The sequence below is a fragment of the Neofelis nebulosa genome, chromosome 10 (genome assembly GCF_028018385.1).
Source record: "Neofelis nebulosa isolate mNeoNeb1 chromosome 10, mNeoNeb1.pri, whole genome shotgun sequence".
In the NCBI taxonomy this organism is placed as follows: domain Eukaryota; kingdom Metazoa; phylum Chordata; class Mammalia; order Carnivora; family Felidae; genus Neofelis; species Neofelis nebulosa.
The window spans coordinates 98,656,823-98,675,055 of record NC_080791.1 but is presented as its reverse complement, the minus strand read 5'-3'; the positions used below and the strand labels follow the sequence as shown (position 1 = coordinate 98,675,055).

The 18,233-nt window shown below is 43.1% G+C and overlaps 1 protein-coding gene across 10 annotated transcripts in view; it reads left to right on the top strand.

Moving 5' to 3' along the window:
* The window catches only part of AMBRA1 (autophagy and beclin 1 regulator 1), a 181,631-nt gene that overhangs the window by 141,843 nt on the left and 21,555 nt on the right, over nt 1-18,233 (top strand). For all 10 annotated transcript variants that reach the window (XR_009249969.1, XM_058688803.1, XM_058688811.1 and 7 more), the window contains 2 exons: nt 7,874-8,062; nt 8,908-9,062. Coding sequence is in view for 9 of the 10 variants with exons in the window: in XM_058688803.1 (XP_058544786.1) it covers nt 7,874-8,062; nt 8,908-9,062 (344 nt within the window). In the remaining variant the exon portion in view is untranslated. The remainder of the gene's footprint in view (nt 1-7,873; nt 8,063-8,907; nt 9,063-18,233) is intronic.

The following is an 18,233-nucleotide window of genomic DNA, read 5'->3' as shown; positions in this document are numbered from 1 at the left end:
CCTCCAAGGAACTTTTAAATTGTTTTCAGTCTTTCACCATACAAACCGTGCTGTAGTTTGTTGTTTTGCATACATGCAAGAATATCTATAGGATAAATTCCTAGGAATAGAATTGTAGTTAGGAAGAGTACATACATCTGTGATTTGGGTAGATGTTGCTAAGTCACCCTCTGTAGGGTTATGCCGATTTCTACTCTTCCCTGCAGCCTATGTGAATGCCTGTTCCCTAAACTCTTGCTGGCAGAATGTGCTAACCGTATTTTTGGATATTTGCATTTCCGATAGGTAAAAAATAGTATGTAGGTATTTTAAGTTTGTATTTCTTATATTACACCAGGTTGTGCGCCTCTTTATACACTTAGCTATGTGTATTGCCTTTTCTTGACCTGTCCATGTGCTTTACCTGTTTTTCTATTGTGTTGCTGATCTTTTCCTTATCGGGTCTACAGGAGCTCTTTCTAAATCAGAAAATTAACTTCTAATAGGAGCTCCCTGGTTGTCATTTGTCTTTTGACTTTGCTGAAGGTTATTTTTGTCATAGAACTTATTTTAAGTAGTCAAAATTATCCAACTTTCCATTTATGGTTCCCAGATTTTGTGTCATCATTAGGAAGATCAGTTAGTACTTTTGTATTTTAGTTCCTTTACCTTCAAGTCTTTGATTTACTAGAAGTTTAACCTAGTTCCAAATAGCAGAATATGATCCAGCTTTTACTCCATATGGCTACTCATTTGTCCCGAGTTTATAGACTCCCGAGTTTATAGCATTAGCATTTGTCCCCATTGATTTGGAATGTCACTTTCATCCTATTTTTACTTCCCTGTGTTTATTTAGATGTATTTCTAGACTATCCATTCTATCCTAGTGATCTGTGTGATTATTCATGTGAGAGTACCACATGGGTTTGTTTTGAGGCTTTGTGTTTTAGAATCTAGACCCATCCCCTCTTGTTGTTGTTGTTGTTGTTGTTGTTATTTACGTAGGCTTTATGCCCAGTGCAGAGCCAGACACAAGGCTTAAATTCACAACCCTGAGATCAAGACCTGACCTGAGATCAAGAGTTGGATGCTTAACCAACTGAGCCACCCAGGAGCCCCTCTTATTTCTTTAATCCAAATTATCCTGTCTGCTCAAGCAGTTTTGTTTTCCTGTATGGACTTTAAAACTGTTTTACTTCTGGGGCGCCTGGGTGGCGCAGTCGGTTAAGCGTCCTACTTCAGCCAGGTCACGATCTCGCGGTCCGTGAGTTCGAGCCCCGCGTCAGGCTCTGGGCCGATGGCTCGGAGCCTGGAGCCTATTTCCGATTCTGTGTCTCCCTCTCTCTCTGCCCCTTCCCCGTTCATGCTCTGTCTCTCTCTGTCCCAAAAATAAATAAAAAACGTTGGAAAAAATAAAAATAAAAATAAAAATAAAACTGTTTTACTTCTTCCCTTCACACCCCCTCCGCCCTGAAAAAAAACCCTGTAGTATAATTATTGCAATCACATTAAACTTATGAATTAACTTAAGGAGATTCAACATCTTTATGGTATCTTTTTAGTAAGAATGTGGTAGGATTTTCCATTTCTCCAAGTTTCTCTTGTGTTGTTAGGAATGTTTTCTTCATACAGATCCTACAGAATTCTTAAGTTTACTATTATAAGCTTATTTTTAAAATCCTACTGTCTTACTGAATTGTTTACTAGTTATAGTTGTTACTCAGGTAAATCTCATGGATTTTCTAGGTGTGTTATCTGTAAGAAGTGATAATTTTACCTTCTCCATTCCAAGTTTTACATTTGTGATTTCTTTCCCTTGTCTATTTGCATTGGCTCCTATCAGTACAATGTTAAATAATAGCAGGCATCTTCATATTGTTCCTGATTTTATTAGGAAAACTTCTAGCTTTTTCCCTATAAACATATTGCTGGCTTTTAGGTTGAACCAGAACTAGTTTACCATTTTGAGGAAGTCATCTATTCCTATTTTATTGAAAGTTTTTATCGAGAATGGATTTTGAATTTAGTCATGGCCTTTCAGCATCTATGAAGATGATCATATATTTTTTTCCCTCTCCTTTGATCTAATAATAAAATCTTCATATTAATGGATTCTGTAATATTGAACCTGTCTTTACATTTCTTGAAAAAACAAAAAACAAAAAACACCTGGTTGGTGGAGTATTCTTTAATGTAAAATTCTTTCCATGTAGCTTACTAATAGACTTTTTTCATTGATTTTTGCAAGTGGGATGGCCCTGTCCTTTCTTATAATATCTATGGATTTTGGTGTCAGTATCATGCTTGTATTATAAATATAATTTGGTAGGTTTTCTTTGGAGCAGTTTAAATACTATTTGAATTGCTTATGCTTTTGTATTTTAAAGGTCTGGGCCTAATGTCTTTCTTTCTTTCTTTCTTTCTTTCTTTCTTTCTTTCTTTCTTTCTCTCTCTCTCTCTCTCCCTCCCTCCCTCCCTCCCTCCCCCCCCCTCCCCTTCCTTCCTTCCTTCCTTCCTTCCTTCCTTCCTTCCTTCCTTCCTTCCTTCCTTCCTTCCTTCCTTGCATAGAGGGAGGTAGTTCTTTGATAACTTTCTCTGTCAACTGTCCTATAAGGGGGTAAGCACATGAACTCTTATGACACGCTGTCCAGGTTCAAATCCCTGGTCAAGCCACCTTCTAGCAGTATGACCTTGGTTATTTAATCTCTCTCCACCTTCATTTCCTTGTCTATAAAGTGAGAATTATAATAGTGCAAACCTCATAGAGTTGTTCTGAGAATTATATTAGTTAATAATGTCAGGCACTCTGAACATTACCTGACATATAATAAATGGTCAGAAAGTGCTAGCTATTTTTATCATGTCTTTTTCTAGGAAATTGCACCATGATTCTTTGAGAGTATGGCCATAACTCTATAAAGTCCCACCTGCCCCCATCTTTAGTACACTGGGATATGTATTCTCCATCTATGGAGAGTAATGTTCATGTAAGTAAGATATTGCTCTCACCCCATTGCCTTATCTGTAATGGGCTTCTCATCCTTCTCAAGCATGTTGTTTCTACCCGGTTGCAGGTCATTTGCCTTGATAGGAAAACAAAATCTTCAGAAAACAGGCCTAGGATATGTTGCTGTCATAGCTTTGATGGCCTTTTTGGTTGTCCCAATGTGTTTTGTATAAGCCTTAACTTGTTCCAACTACAACTTCCTATAATTCTCCTTCTGTGTTTCTTCTTGCATCTTTTGATTACAACTCTTGTAAAACCTGAGTTGATCCGAGAGTTTCATGTAGAACTGGATTGGCTCATTTAGTTTGGCTCATGCATGGTGTTAGAATTCTGCTTTTTAAGAGTGTCCTATTTTTCTTAGAGTTCTGACCTTGGAAAACAAACTGCGTTCTGGTTGCTTAGGGCGTATATGTCTAATTATAGTCAGTGTTCCTTCGCATGGTATTACCCTCTAGAATGATAGTCACTTTTACCTGAGTTGCCTGTGGTTTGCTGGTTGGTCTGAATGAACTCTAGTTACAGTTTGCATCTTCACTCTTGATAGATTCAGCTGTGAGAAGAGTAAGTAGGGAATTTCTTTTGCTGTGGGATTCATTTCTGAACACCACATACCTCTCTGTCGAGGGTAGCCTTTGGCTCTGGCACAGCCTGTGCCTGCCAGCCACTGGGCTTGAGTTTTACTCATGTGTTCAGCAGCCACTATATTGCTGGTCATCTGACTTACCCGAATTGCATTTAACTTTTTTCTGGAGTTAAAGATTCTTGCCACATGTTTCTCTCAGTTGGGATGCAAGATTAATGAATTCCTCTTTGTAAAGTTTAGAAGCCGGTGAAAAGGCCTCAGACGTGTAGATAATTTTGAAAACACTTTCATGAAAAAGTAGCTCATTAGATTCACTCTTTTTTTGTTTGTTTTTAACATTTATTCATTATTGAGAGACAGAGACACAGAGCGTGAGCAGGGGAGGGGTAGAGAGAGGGGGAGAGACAGAATCTGAAGCAGGCTCCAGGCTCTGATCTGTCAGCACAGAGCCCGATGCGGGGCTCGAACTCACAAACTGTGAGATCATGACCTGAGCCAAAGTCGGTCGGTCAACCAACTGAGCCACCCAGGCGCCCCTCACTCTTGTGTTTTAAGAGTGAGCTCTTATTGGGTAAAGAGCGTTGGTCACTAGGTCTTCCTGCCAGAACTGGCCTTCAGAAATCCAGTGGCTGAGTGGTGTAAGGCAGACCATACCACAGGAGATGTAGCGACTGGTGCCTTCAGGGAGGGCTTGCAGTGTCATACGTAGTTCTGTGAGGAGGTCTTATTCTGCAACCAGATGGGCTCAGAGCCAAAAGGAAATTTCCCTGCTGATTTAAACCCCTTTGAGTTTTCCAAATCAGTATCTAATGCATTTGCAAAAGCACTGCAACTGCTAATCGCTCCCATGGCCTCATCTGGCCAGCCAGCAACAGGCTACAAATCGATCTTTGTACAAGGTGTTTGTTTATAATTTATAGAGCTGATAGGAAGGCAGAGCCATCTGCTCCTCCAGGCATCAGTATTTCTAACCCCTCCCATTCCCTGCTAGGGCATTTTCACTTGGAAATCATTTATAATTAGGAGGAGATTACATTGCGGAGTCTGGAACATGGCTTCCTGCTGTCTTCTGCATCATTTTTTCTCCCCCTGGAGCTGCCCCCTGAAGCTCTTAAGCAGCTTTGATTTGAAAAATCCTTTCTTTCCTAACCTTTATTTCCATTCTGAGCTGCCCCATCACCCTTCCCCACATGTGTTTTTGCCTTTAAGTGCAGGGCAGGTTGCTGGAGCTACAGCTCAGGGATCAAGGACTGTTTGGTAAGGCAGCAGTTTTCAAGTGTGGTCCCAGACCAGCAGCATCAAAGGCATCTGGGAACTTGCTAGAAATGCAAATTCTCAGGCCTCACCCGAACATTCTGTGTTTTAATAAGCCCTCCAGGTGATTCTGATGCATGCTAATACTGGAGAAGCACTGTGATAAGGCGAGGCAGAGAGCAGAACAAAGATTTCTACTGGTGTGTGGGTTGCCAGTGTCTTCGGCTTTATTTCACTTCACCTTTTTCTCTACCTGCTTACATTATTGTTCAGTCCTGAAAGGGTGAGTTGTCCTTGTCATGAGTGCATTACTTTCCTAAGGCCCCAGAAAACAAGAAACCTCTCCCTGTGTAAATTAACTCATCAAAATTTCAGCCTCATGAGGAGAAGCTACACAAGTGAATTGAAGCAGTGACCACTCACCATTGTAACTGAACGTTTCCATTTCCATGTGGGAAATTAATAGACAACGGGCAGCAAATGTAAGCCACTAATTGGAACTTTGAAATAAAAATGAAATTGTAAACACACCACCCAGTGCTCGCAGAAGTGAAGCTACCAAATCACTGTGTGCCTGCCACATCCCCTTCATTAGGACAGGAGTGAAGCCCCGGGTCACTAGCTGCACAGTTGCTGCTATTAAACATACGCCTGGAGAAGCTCTGCCTGAGTTTTCGGCATTCTCTTTTCATTTGTCATTTGCATGTCTGTCTGTGAGCTCCCTGCAGTGACTGGGAGCACTTGTGAAACTGGGTGGAGTTGGTGGGGAAGGAACAAAATTTGGGAGGTGGCCATTGATTTGGATTCATCACAATGTAGTAAACACAAACACAGTGGCTTGGACTGGAGGCTGACAAAATGCTTTTCTGTCTATACGCCCAGTTTTTCAGCGTTTTAGAGCCAGGCTTTCCAGAAGGAGGAAAACCTTACTTGTACTCTCCTTGCCACCCTGGCTCCCCTTAGGAATTAATCTGACAGTAAGCAGTTAAGTGCTTTTTATTTTACATTGGTGGTGAGTTCTGAGGGTCACTGTAGATTTCTATATGTTCAACTGAGTTGTATGTGAGCACATGTGAGTGAGATCTCTGTATCAGGGAGATAAGAAAGCCTACTTTCATAAAATAGCCATCATGCGTTTTTAAGATATTAAATATGGATAAAATGGTAATTGTGCAAAACTGTTTTAAAGTTTGTTATAGTCTCAATTGTCAGTTTCTTTTTATCTTTCTGAGGGTTGTGCCAGCCTCAAGTTTAGAAGATCAAGATGGACTTACTCCCGAAGCTTCCCCCATTCCTTTGTTTTTTTCTCTTTTTTATATATCGCCAATTGGAATCATGTGTCAGCCTAGGGAAGGAGGAAAAGATTGTCATTTTTTGGCACCACGCTGGGGACCCTGAGTAAGGAGCAGACGGTCTCAGTGCTAACTAGATAAATCTAGCCACACAGGCTAGAGCAGATGGTGGGTTGGAAGTTGAGCAGTACAGAGCCCTAATGGTGATAGCAGTGAATATTTGGATGTCATTATTTTATTAGTTAGCAAACAGAACCATCCTTGTGGTCCCTCCTCGGTTTTATGTGTAATGGTGCTGTAGGTGTCAGCCCCCAAGAGTTGGCACAATAGCCTAATCAATGTGTTCTGATGTCTTTTTTGATCTACTTTGTCGTCTCTGTAACTTCATTCACAACACACAGGGAAAGGAGGATGAATATAGAGTATTAGAAATTACTGTGGGTCCCTGAGCCCTTAAGCCTTAGACCCCTGAAAAGCAATTCTTTGTTTTGTTTTCCTTAATTTCATGGGGAAACTTGCCCTTGACCTTCCTTCCAGGGCAGGCCTTTTGACTTCCTGGAATAGATCACCTGGAATCTGGTGAGTGCAGCTGAGCTTGAATTTTTTTTTTTTTTTTTTTTTTTTTTTTTTTTTTTTTTTTAACCATAATGCTTTTGATAGTGGACATTCAAGTAGTCTCCTTCAAATAAGAGAAGGACTGAAAAGTTTGTTTCATGTGCACTTGAAGTAGATCTAAGTGAGACAAAGCCCAGAGGAACTTGGTCCCTTTGGATGTGTTGTGCCGTTCTGCTTGTGCCCTTGGTGTGGGCATTCTGCTCCCAAGCTCACATCAAGGGTAAGCTGCTTCCTCTTGGCAGGGAATTACACAGTGGGCTTCGGAGATTCAAATGAAAACCCAAACAAAGCGTGCAGGCACAGGACCAGTGCTGGCCAACATCTCAGTCCTGTCACATGGAGCAGATCCTCCCCACATTCTTCCACCACCCCCACCCCCACCCTACTCCCTCCTGCTGAGCCTGCTGCCTGGCTGACCCTGTGCATAATTCTTTGTAGCTGCCAAGTACAGACTGAGGCTGCCCCTGGCTGTTTGCTTATGGCATTGGTAAGGCCTACGGCATAGTGAGAAATGAAGAGTTCTAGCCATCCAGCCACAGCTGGGCTTTGTTTCTCTTTGTCCTCTCTTGTGGAGTTAGGAACAGGTGTTAGCAAGGACCTGTCCAGAAGTCTGAAGTCTCTTAATGTTCCATTTCCCTTAAATGAGAAAGTAAGGCACAAACTCATGAAATGACTTCCTTCTCCAATGTCGCATAGCAGGTGTGCAGTAGGATCCTCACCCCAAGGAAGCTTTACCTGTATCACCTTTCTCTTGGAATCAGTGGTTTTGCATTTTCATTCATCTTAGTTTTGATCTCTTGGACAATAACAGCTGCTGAGTGGCTCTCCAGGAACAATTTTTAATAACTTTTTCCATATCTAATCTCTCAAATGATGTTTCCAAAGTGTGAGCTAAGACTCAGCAGGTGGTTGTGATTGTGTTGACTATCTGTCGTTTCCTATTAAAATGGTAAAAGAGACATATCTTTCCAGTCTCTTGTGTTGCTTCTTCCATGAAATTTTAGTTTGATTGACAAGGCAGCCTTTAGCGTTTCTAGAGAGGGTTCAGGCCCTTAGGAAAGCCCCCAAATTTCTTGGCCCAGAATTTTTTACACCATCAACTCCAAACTTTCTTACCCTCTTTTCTTTCTTTGTCTGATGCAGCCTCCGTGAATGTGCTGGTGCAGAACTGCAAGATCTACAATGATGCCAGCTGTGACATTTCTGCAGATGGCCAGCTCCTGGCAGCTTTCATCCCTAGCAGCCAGAGGGGCTTTCCTGATGAAGGCATCCTGGCAGTGTACTCCTTGGCCCCCCATAACCTGGGTGAAATGCTCTACACCAAGCGATTTGGTAAGGGAAAGAAAGCCCAACCTAGTGACAGAGGGATGTCGGTGCCTTTGCATGGGCATTCCTAGGTGAGGCATAGCTTAGGTTGGAGTACTGATCATATCCTGCCCCTGCCTCCTTAGGGCACAGGCCAGAGGAAGATTGCTTGGCAGGAGTCTTGGCTGGTAGCATTACAGAAGAATCTCAGAATAAGAGTCCTTCCTGCCATGACAGCATCACCAACATGCTTCTGCTGTGATGGCCATAGATAAAGGAGGAGCTTTGGTCATGGCTTGGGGAAGCTTATACACCGTGAGGCAGTTTGGCCTTGTGTATTAAAAGCCCCTAAAATGTATGTTCCCTTCAATCCAAGAATCCCACTTCTAAGGAAATAATCAGAAAACTATACAGAGATTTATGTACGAGGATGTTCACAGCAGTGTTACTTATAGAGAAAAATGTCAAATGGTGAAGAATTGCTTAAATAAATAAAGGTGCATTGATAGGGTAAAATACCATCCGGCCTTTAAAATGCTCTTATAGAAGAATATTTAATGGTGGAAAAAATGGTCCTAATGTATGAAGTGAAAATAGATTTCAAAATAGTATTTTCAGTATGGTACCAGTTTTTTTAAATGTGATTCTATGACGACAGTGGTGAGCATTTGTTAAGTACTTTCTGTATGTCAAACACTGTATTCAACACTTGAGACACCTTCTCATTGTACTCCTCACTGCACTCCTATGAGAGAGCCCCTGGGTAACCAAAGACGCAAACTGAAAATAAAGAGAAAAGACTGAGAGGGAACATTATTGCCTTGTGATGGCAAGAACTCTGGGAAACATCTCTCTGTTCTGTTGGCTCTCAGGTCCCAATGCCATTTCGGTGAGCCTGTCCCCAATGGGCCGATACGTAATGGTGGGCTTGGCCTCGAGGAGGATCCTGCTGCATCCCTCCACAGAGCACATGGTGGCCCAGGTCTTCAGACTGCAACAGGCCCATGGTGGCGAGACCTCCATGAGGGTGAGTGCCACGGCTTATGCCTCCACTGTCGGGCAGCTCTCCAGGCTTGGCAGGGTAGCGAAGGGCAATGGTGTGATCTCCCAGCCTAGACTAGAGGTAGCATGTTCGTAAAGAGTAAGGAAAGACTGCAGTCCGGCCCATCCATGACCAGCTTTTGGAAGCTCTGGACTATTAAAAAGCAGGAACTTTCTCACACCCTCATGCCTGAGCTGAGCTCCCCAGAGGCCTGAAAGTGTCTTTGGATGAAGACCAAACTGAGTACCTCCTTACCTCAACACGAGACCTTTAGTCTGGAGATACATAAAGGACCCGGTGAAATATTTATGCTTATTTAAAAAAAATTTTTTTTGAAGAAGCAAACTATAAAAATTGATAAATGGTATACTATGAAATGTTCTTTTCCGTGGGTTGTAATCATGTTGGAGGATGAGGCCGCTGTGCTCTTAATCATCTCGTCCATTTCACTACCAGAGAAAGGTCCTGTTGGGGCCCTGTCTTGTCTGAGGTGGACCTCTCTTATACTGCCATAAAAGCCTTCTGGGCATCATGGGGTTAGTGGCCTTCTGAACTCAACCATACTAGTTTCTGACCGAGTTCCCATGGGGGCTGATTTGCTTTTGCTGAGGGGAATTGAGCATTTGAATGGTTCTCTAATTAGATGGTATTTAAGCTCTGTCTCAAGCTAAGAACCTATGAATTCCCTTAGCACTTTGTGCTGTGCCATTTATAGTTTTATGCACTTGTTTATGTGTTTTGTGTTTTCTTTAGCTGAGTGGTGTGTATGTTTAATCTGCCCAATTAGGTTCAGTGTAAGCTCCTTAGGGGCATATCCCCCAGGGCCCTTCATTTAGTGCTGTGCATGTAGATGTTTGATGCCTGGAATGGAAGCATTTGTTTTTTTAAAGAAAAAAAAGAGAGAGAGAGAGATAGGATCCACTGTGTAGAAAGTGACGGAAAGTGGGTGGCCTAGCATGGTTGTCGCCAGCCTCTTCTCCCTCCCATCTCCTACAGGGACCCTCTATCCAACTCTGCTGAGCCACTTCCAAGCACCCGGAATTTCAGAAGGTTCTTTCTTGTCAGTGTGCCTTTACTTGGACTGTCCTCTCTCTCAAACCCAACGTCCGTAGCTCTTCCCCTTTTCCAGGACCTTTCCAAATCACTCCCTCTTTGTACCACCATTGTACCTGGCTACTGGCACGTGTATTAACACTCATCACATCAGACTGCACTTACTTCTTCCCATGTCATTCTCCTCTTTGGAACTGTGAGCTCTTCGTGAGCGAAGACCATATCCATTTCGCCTTTATGAAGTTCAAGTACAAATAAGGAACTTGACATCTAGGAGAAGCTGAATGAATGAAAGAGGGTCTCAAGGCAAGCGTTCTCCTTAGCATTTCTAGGTGGTATCGAGCAGAACCAGTGATAGGTGCCAGCATATTCCACCAAGCCTCTGAAAGGGGTGAAACATGAAACAGGCAGTCTGTGCCCTTGAAATCATACTGCCAGGGAAGTCCCAATTCTTGAATTCCAGATGACTTTGGAAATATCTGATATTAGGTGATTGGGAGAAGACATTCTGGGACGTTCACAGGCCTGTTTTCTTACCTAGACATTTGAGGATGGACATTAAGGTTTAGTTTAAATATTCTTATTTTGCTTCTCTTCAGATTCGGATGGTAAAAGTACCTGGTGTCTGCCTTGCACCACCTAGAATCCTGGTCCCAACAGCTGTTCTTCTAAATCCTTCCTGCCTAATTGTGGAATAATTGTTTATAATCATTAAGAGACAGGATCTGATTTCGGCAACACTAATGGACATCTCCAGCCTCTTCCGGAAGCCAGGGCTCCTGTCCAGCTCCTGGGCATAGCCTATAGCCTGCCAGACCACCATCCTAGCAAGGTTCCTTTTTTCCATAAGTAGCTTAGAAACATCTGGCTAAGGGCAAACAGCTACAGGGCGGAAGCCAAGATGTTGTCACGTATGGTGCTGGCAGCTCAGGGAATGCAGTTGGAGGAGTCTGCTGAGGAGATATGGTGATCCGTTGCTGTCCTGCTAAGGGGCTCAGGGCAGCTAGCCAGCTGCTGCATGCCTCGTGACAAGAGCTATTTCTCAGGCCTCCTGGTGAGGCTTTTTTGATTCTCAGTAGGCACCATCTGCCACTTAGGGAGCTGAAGTGACTAGAAAGCTCCCATTTGGGAAGTGTTCCTCTCACCTAAGAGACAGGATCCAGGCTGCTGAACAAGGTTTTGCTCACCCTGTGTCCACCACATCTGACTTTAAACCCCTGCACTACAGAAAAATTTCTGGTTTTCCAGGTCTTGGTTGCCCCTTAACATCCAAAGGCACCAAAGCACTCAGAAAATATCCCTGAATTCAGTCATTGGTGGAAGGGAAGACACCAGGCTTTTTGGATAGCTATGCTGTACCACCGTTTAAGTCAAGGAGGGCCTTTTTGTCTGAGATCAGGGAGCGAGGGTTCAATGGGACAGTAGAGCATCTTCCTCTTTGCACAGGTAAGTATGGGTGGGTGTCTCCATCTGTAATGTCAAGCTCTGTCTTTGAAGGAATGCTTTTGTGGGTGATGGGCCTGTCCTCAAGCTTCTCTACCCAGAATTCATTCCCCTTCTTTTTGGTGGTCCTTCTTGGAAATCACCGTGATGTAATATTCAGAGGGGTAAGCTTGTTGGGTCAACTGACATTCCCAGGAGAACATCCTCCAGAGCATTGACTTACCTTATTTTAATTCCCACTAAGTGACATCTCTCCTCAAGAGATGATCTCTTACCCAGCCCCATATGAACACTCTTCTGAAAATGAATCGCTGATTGCTGCTTTGCCTTGATGCATTTATTCTAAGCAGTTTTCAGACCTCTGGATCAGTGCTTCTCAAACTGTGTTCCTCCAACAACCTGTGTTAGAACACCTGGGGTCCTTGTCAAAAACAGACTACATATCTGCATAAGAATGGGGTGGGAGGGGTATCTGCATTTGTACACCAAACTTTCCAAGTAATTCTGATAACACACTTGAGTTTGAGAGCCGCTGTTCTTATGGACTCCTTTCTTCATTTTAGGTTTCTGCCCGCAGCCCCTTCAAGCAAGGGGGAGAGACACAGTCTCTGGTTTACGTGTGGTTTTATGCGTGGGGCTTGGATCCTTGGCTAATCCTGTCACAGGCACTGTGGCCTTTGTGCTCCACTTCCTGCCAGACCTTACTTAGCTTGTTGGCTCTCTGTGCTTCCCCTCCTGTCTTCTCTCAGTTGTTGTTGCCTTCAAGAGCTCTCCCATGAATATCTGCGTTCTGGATTCTGTTCTGCCCCCATGTTGAGCCATTTTAATTTTTACCTTTGTTTCTAGGATCACGGTCTTTTTGATATTTCCCTTCTCTGCTTCTGAGACTAGGCTCAGTCTTCCCGACTTTAGTGTGGTTGGCAAATCTGGAAAAGTAAGACTGAGCACATATTTGATCATCCCCTCCCTTCTGCCCATTCCAGGTTCCTCCAAGCTGGGTATGCTATTCTGTGACTCAGGGTCTTATTTGTGTCTGGCTACCTTATACTTGAGCCGGGGAACGCTCTTTGCTAGTTTCTGTTTGGTTTTTGAAGTTAGGCATTTAGAGATTGCTGAGCTCAAGTTTTGCTAAATTCTCAAAACACTGAACTGCCTGTGTGCCCTCTCTGCTTTCATTTTCTAATTGGAATAAGGCATAATATTGTCACAGAAAACTGCAATTAATTTTCTAAAATAGTGGCAACTTGCACATTGTAATAACTTTGGTTGTAACCAAGTGAAAGCATAATAACAAAAATATAAAATTACTAATGACACCAGAAATAGTCCTACACCAGACTGTTCTTCCATTTTTATATCAGTAATAAGTGCTGTTTTACCTAGGGCAAAAGTCAGCAGCTGTAGGGGCTGGGGAGTGGTGCTGGGGCATTTTGAACTAGAAAGCAAGAATAAGGATTAGTGCTTTCAACACTGGAATTAAGGTACTGTGTATTCTTTTTCGCAGATGCATGGACCATCCCCCCAACAGGTGGGGGTTGGGGGCATAGAAGTGGTTCAGTAAGAACCGAAGAGGATCCTTGTTGTGTAATCCCTACAGGTCCTAGAGGCACTGGTTGCTTGAATCTTCCCAGTGCTGGTTTGGTTTTCTCTCTGGTCATTTTATTGGCAGAAGTGATGGATGAGGACACTGTCATTTGACTTGGATGGGAGAAGCTCTAGGAGAGAAAGCAATTTAGCTCTCCTTTCTCTGTGGAACAGCATTGTGCTTTTTAAGGCAAAGCCTCAAATACTTAATAAGGTCCACTTTATTGGAAGCTTTTTCTTTGTGGTTATGTGGTAAAACTGCATTTAAGTGTTGAGCAACTATTACCTAGACAGATTGTTAGTTTGGAGGGGGTGTTGGAAAGAGAGGCAGCTCCTCTCTCCCCCTTCTCTCCCCTTTACTCCCCTCTCTTCTCCCTGTCTCTCCCTCTTCATTCCTCTCCTTCCCTACTTCTTCACCTTGCGAGTTCTGTTCTTCACTGGTGGACTGTCCCTATGTATATCTTCTTCCTCTGGGGCTCTGGCTGTAGAGATCTGCATCCGCCTTATTCTCTAGGCAGCGGGGAAAGAACACAGATTTGTTACCATTTTTTACAGACCTACGATCTACTCTTAACTAACTGGACTGTAGTTCTCAATGTGTACTCTGCTGAGACCACATCAACATCATCAGAGAACTTCGTAGAAATTCAGATTCTCAGCCTCATGTGAGGCCTGCTGAATCAGGCTAGGGGTGGGGCCCAGCCATCCTTGTTTTACCAAGTCTCCAGATGACTCTGCCCACTCAGTCAAGATTGAGAACGAATCATTGGCTGCATGGAGATTCTAGTTAGACGTCACCTATCAGTATAACTTTGTCCTTTTCCTTTTTGCTCTCACCGTCCCTAGAACCTCATCTGGTTACTGCCATGGCTCCTAATAACAGTATCTTTCAGATACTTCTAGCAAGTTGAGAAATTGATGTGTATCTCCAGCCTAAAGCATTCTGCATCATGCTAACATCCTAGTGGTAGTACTTTAAGAACTAATGTTGTGGGGCGCCTGGGTGGCTCAGTCGGTTAAGCGTCCGACTTCAGCTCAGGTCACGATCTCATGGTCCATGAGTTCGAGCCCTGCGTCGGGCTCTGGGCTGATGGCTCAGAGCCTGGAGCCTGCTTCCGATTCTGTGTCTCTCTCTCTGCCCCTCCCCCGTTCATGCTCTCTCTCTGTCTCAAAAATAAATAAACGTTAAAAAAAAAATTAAAAAAAAAAAAAAAGAACTAATGCTGTGAGGCCTTTTTCCATTTCTGATTAAAATTCTTACCTGCCCACATTTGACTTTCCTTGAGCTCTTAACCGCAAGGTCTTGCCTGCTTGCCTGCACGCTATAGAATACAGAGATGCTTTGGCTTAAAAAGTGAGAAGCAGTATCTTTATCTTTCTCTCCAGGCCCTTCCCCATCTAAAGGAGTACTTCTTCAGTTCCTTTTTCCAGTATTCCACTCACTGTTATCCTTGGATGGGAGACATCACTATGATGCCCATTAATGGGTGTCATCTTGGTTATAAAGAAACATCAGTTGTATTTCTTTTTATAGCCATTTTCTGTCACTTTTATAGCCATCTTCAGAGAGCCTAGTGACTGATTATTATTATAAATTCATTAAAATCAACCACAGCAAAGGCTTGATATCCAGAGTGTTCAAATTAGTCATAACTAAATTGTAGCTTAGATCTTAGGGCAGCATGGGTGTCCAGCGCTGTCAGCCCTGGCCAGTGTTTATGTAACTAACGTGTACAGGCTCCTTGGGCTAGTCCTAGCTCCGTGCTTCAGTATATAATCTTCACTATAACCTCTTTGCCCGGAATTTAGCCTGTGACATAATCTACTCATCTCTACTTCCCTAGATTCTGAAAGTTTGATTTTCTTTTTTTTTTTTTAAGTTTTTTTTTTTTTTTTTTTTTAATATTTATTTCTGAGACAGAGAGAGACAGAGCATGAGCAGGGGAGGGGCTGAGAGATGGAGAGACACAGAATCTGAAGCAGGCTCCAGGCTCCGAGCTGTCAGCACAGAGCCCGACGCGGGGCTCAAACTCACAGATCGCGAGATCGTGACCTGAGCTGAAGTCGGACGCTCAACTGACTGAGCCACCCAGGTGCCCCTGAAAGTTTGATTTTCAAAAGTCACCTAGAACTCTAGTCAATCTAGAGTATTCCCCAGAAATCTAAGGGAATGAGCCTTTCTTAATCTTGTCTGGCCTTGGGAGTGGCAAAAACCAAAAATAAAGATATTTTATTTTTGTACCCTGAAGGGTACTATTTCTTCAAGGGGGGATTGGGAAAAAAGAGAGACAGCTTTGTTGTCAGAAATGATTTACTCTTTCCTAAGATTTTGTCCTCATTAATTTTCTTAAAGCCGCCTGTCAGTTGATTAAAAGCTGCTTCCGCTGCAATTATCTTAAAGTTGACTTCTGAGATGTGACACAAAGCATCTATCCTCAAACAGTGCCTTTCTTCAGCACATTGCAGGAAAGGGGGAGGGAGTATGGGAGAATTCAGGGGTGTCTCTGATGCACTTTGTCAGAGAAGGGAGGGGGCAAGATAAAACATTAAAAATAACAGTAGAGCTGCAATTAGTTTCGGTGAATTTTTCCATGACAGATTTCTCTAAAGTAACTCTAATGATTTCTTTTCTCATGGTCTCTCAGAGTGCAGCCTATTCTGTGTGTTATTCTTTTCACTCAACAAAGTTTAATTGAGCCCCTACCATGGGCCAGGTACTTTGTGAGGTCTGGGAAGGCAGTGCATAAAATGGACCTGGTCCCTGCTCTCTTGCTACACAAATGGCAGCGGCTGCTGCTGCTGCTGCTGCTGCTGCTGCTTCTTCTTCTCCTCCTCCTCCTCCTCCTCCTCATTCTCCTCCTCCTCCTCCTCATTCTCCTCCTCCTCCTCCCTCTCCTCCTCCTCCCCCTCCCCCCTTCTTCTTCTTAATGTATGTTTATTTTGAGAGCGAGAGCACAAGAGGTGGAGGGGCAGAGAGAGAGAGAGAGAGAGAGAGAATGAGAGTCCCAAGCAGGCTCCATGCTTCAGTGCAGAGCCTGACACAGGGCTCAAACTCACGAACCGTGAGATCGTGACCTGAGCCAAAATCAAGAGTCAAATGCTTAACCCACTGAGCCACCCAGGCACTCCCACAACGGGCTTCTTGACTGGTCTTTGCACTGCTGTATTCCTAATCTTCCCTGCACTTGGCACACAGGAGACACTGAGGAACATTCCAGGAATGTGTGTCCCTTTGATACATTGTGCGCTGTGTATTTCCTACATATGTGTGAAGATATACCCCTTCTTATAGCCATCATCAGTGTGTCTAGCACATTTCTCCATAACAGTAATTGAAATTATCAAGGAGATAATCCTTACGAAAATAGGGAGCATCCTGCTCATTTCACAATTTTGCCCAATATTGGGTTCTTGGAGTGCTAGTCCCAGCACTGAGACATGGTGATAGATTCCCAGTAGATAGCTTCAAAAGCGAAAAGCAGAACAGTTTGGTTTTTTTTTTCAAGAATTGGTAGGAGAACCAATTCTTGCATTTGTAAAAGCTAAAAGTATTTTAATGTATTTCAAATATAAAATACAAAGTATTTTAATGTTTAACTGTCCTCAAAGCGCTTCCAAACATATCAACTAAAATGTATTAAATGTATTGGAATATATTGAAAGACTCTCTTATCCAAGGTGAATCTCTAGAATAACTTCTCATTTGGCCATTTCCTTTGAGATTCATGAAGCCAAGGAAGTTTAAGAACTTGTGCTGTGCACAGACATGTGGGAATAGGAGAAAATAATTATTTTAATTTGTTCTAGGAGCGTTCAATGCCTTGGTATGTCATTTAACACCAAAGTAGATCCCGCAGCTGAAGTAACCTCTGCTTTGTCCTAATGGCTTGAGATGCCTTTGGAAAGGCATCAGGCCAATTGAAAACTAAACTTCTTGTCCTCTGACTGCTCTTTGGGAGCTCTTTGAAAGGAATGAGTGAATAAAACAGAGTTTTCAGATCCCAGCAAATCACAAGAAGTTGGCTAGAAATGACTTCAAGGGAGCAGATTATCAACGGCAGCAGAGGGCAACACATTCCAAGAGTTAAGTAAAGGGGACCCCAGGCGGGCTCAGTTGGTAGAATGCGCGACTTGATCTCAGGGTGTGAGTTCAAGCCCCACATTGAGCCTAGAACTTACTTTAATTTTTTTTAATGTGTTTCATTAAAAAATTTTTTTTAACATTTATTATTGAAAGAGAGTCAGAGCATGAGCAGGGGAGGGGCAGAGGGAGAGGGAGACACAGAATCTGAAGCAGGCTTCAGGCTCTGAGCCGTCAGCACAGAGCCTGATGGCGGGGCGCAAACTCACAAACCACAAGATCATGACCTGAGCTGAAGTCGGATGCTTAACTGACTGAGCCACCCAGATGCCCCTAATGTTTTTCATTTTTGAGAGACAGACAGAGAGAGAGAGAGCAAGGGAGGGGCAGAGGGAGACACAGAATCCAAAGCAGGCTCCAGGCTCAGAGCTGTCAGCACAGAGCCTGATGTGGGGCTCGAATACATGAACGGCGAGATCATGACCTGAGCCAAAGTCGGACATTTAACCGACTGAACAGCCCAGTCGCCCCTAGAACTTACTTTAAAAAAAAAAGTTAAGAAAAGGAGCTGTCGCTCTTCTTTTCTGTTGGGAGAGCTTTGGTTTAGGACAAGGGTGATCTAGGCAGATTTGTTCTTGCTTCAGCTGAATAAAGGGGAGAATTAGGTGAGCTCATATTCTGATTCTTATTTTTAAATGGTCACTTTAAAAGCAACCTCCTACAAATTCTATACTCCAAAGTAGAATATAAAGAAGGCTTAGAGACAGTAAAAAAAATTAAAATTGCTGGAAAATGATCAGATTTTCCTAGGGATGAAGACACTTAAGTAATTCATGAATCTAAGTAAATCAACAACTTGAAAGGAAGAAAAGATAAAAGGTGAGCAGAGTCTCCCTCCCCCTGCCTGCTCTGGGACTTGTGCATTTCTCAGCCTTGGACAAGATGGGTAGTCATCCATTTCCAATGGAAAGGTCAGCTGTCTCTTAGCATCTGCT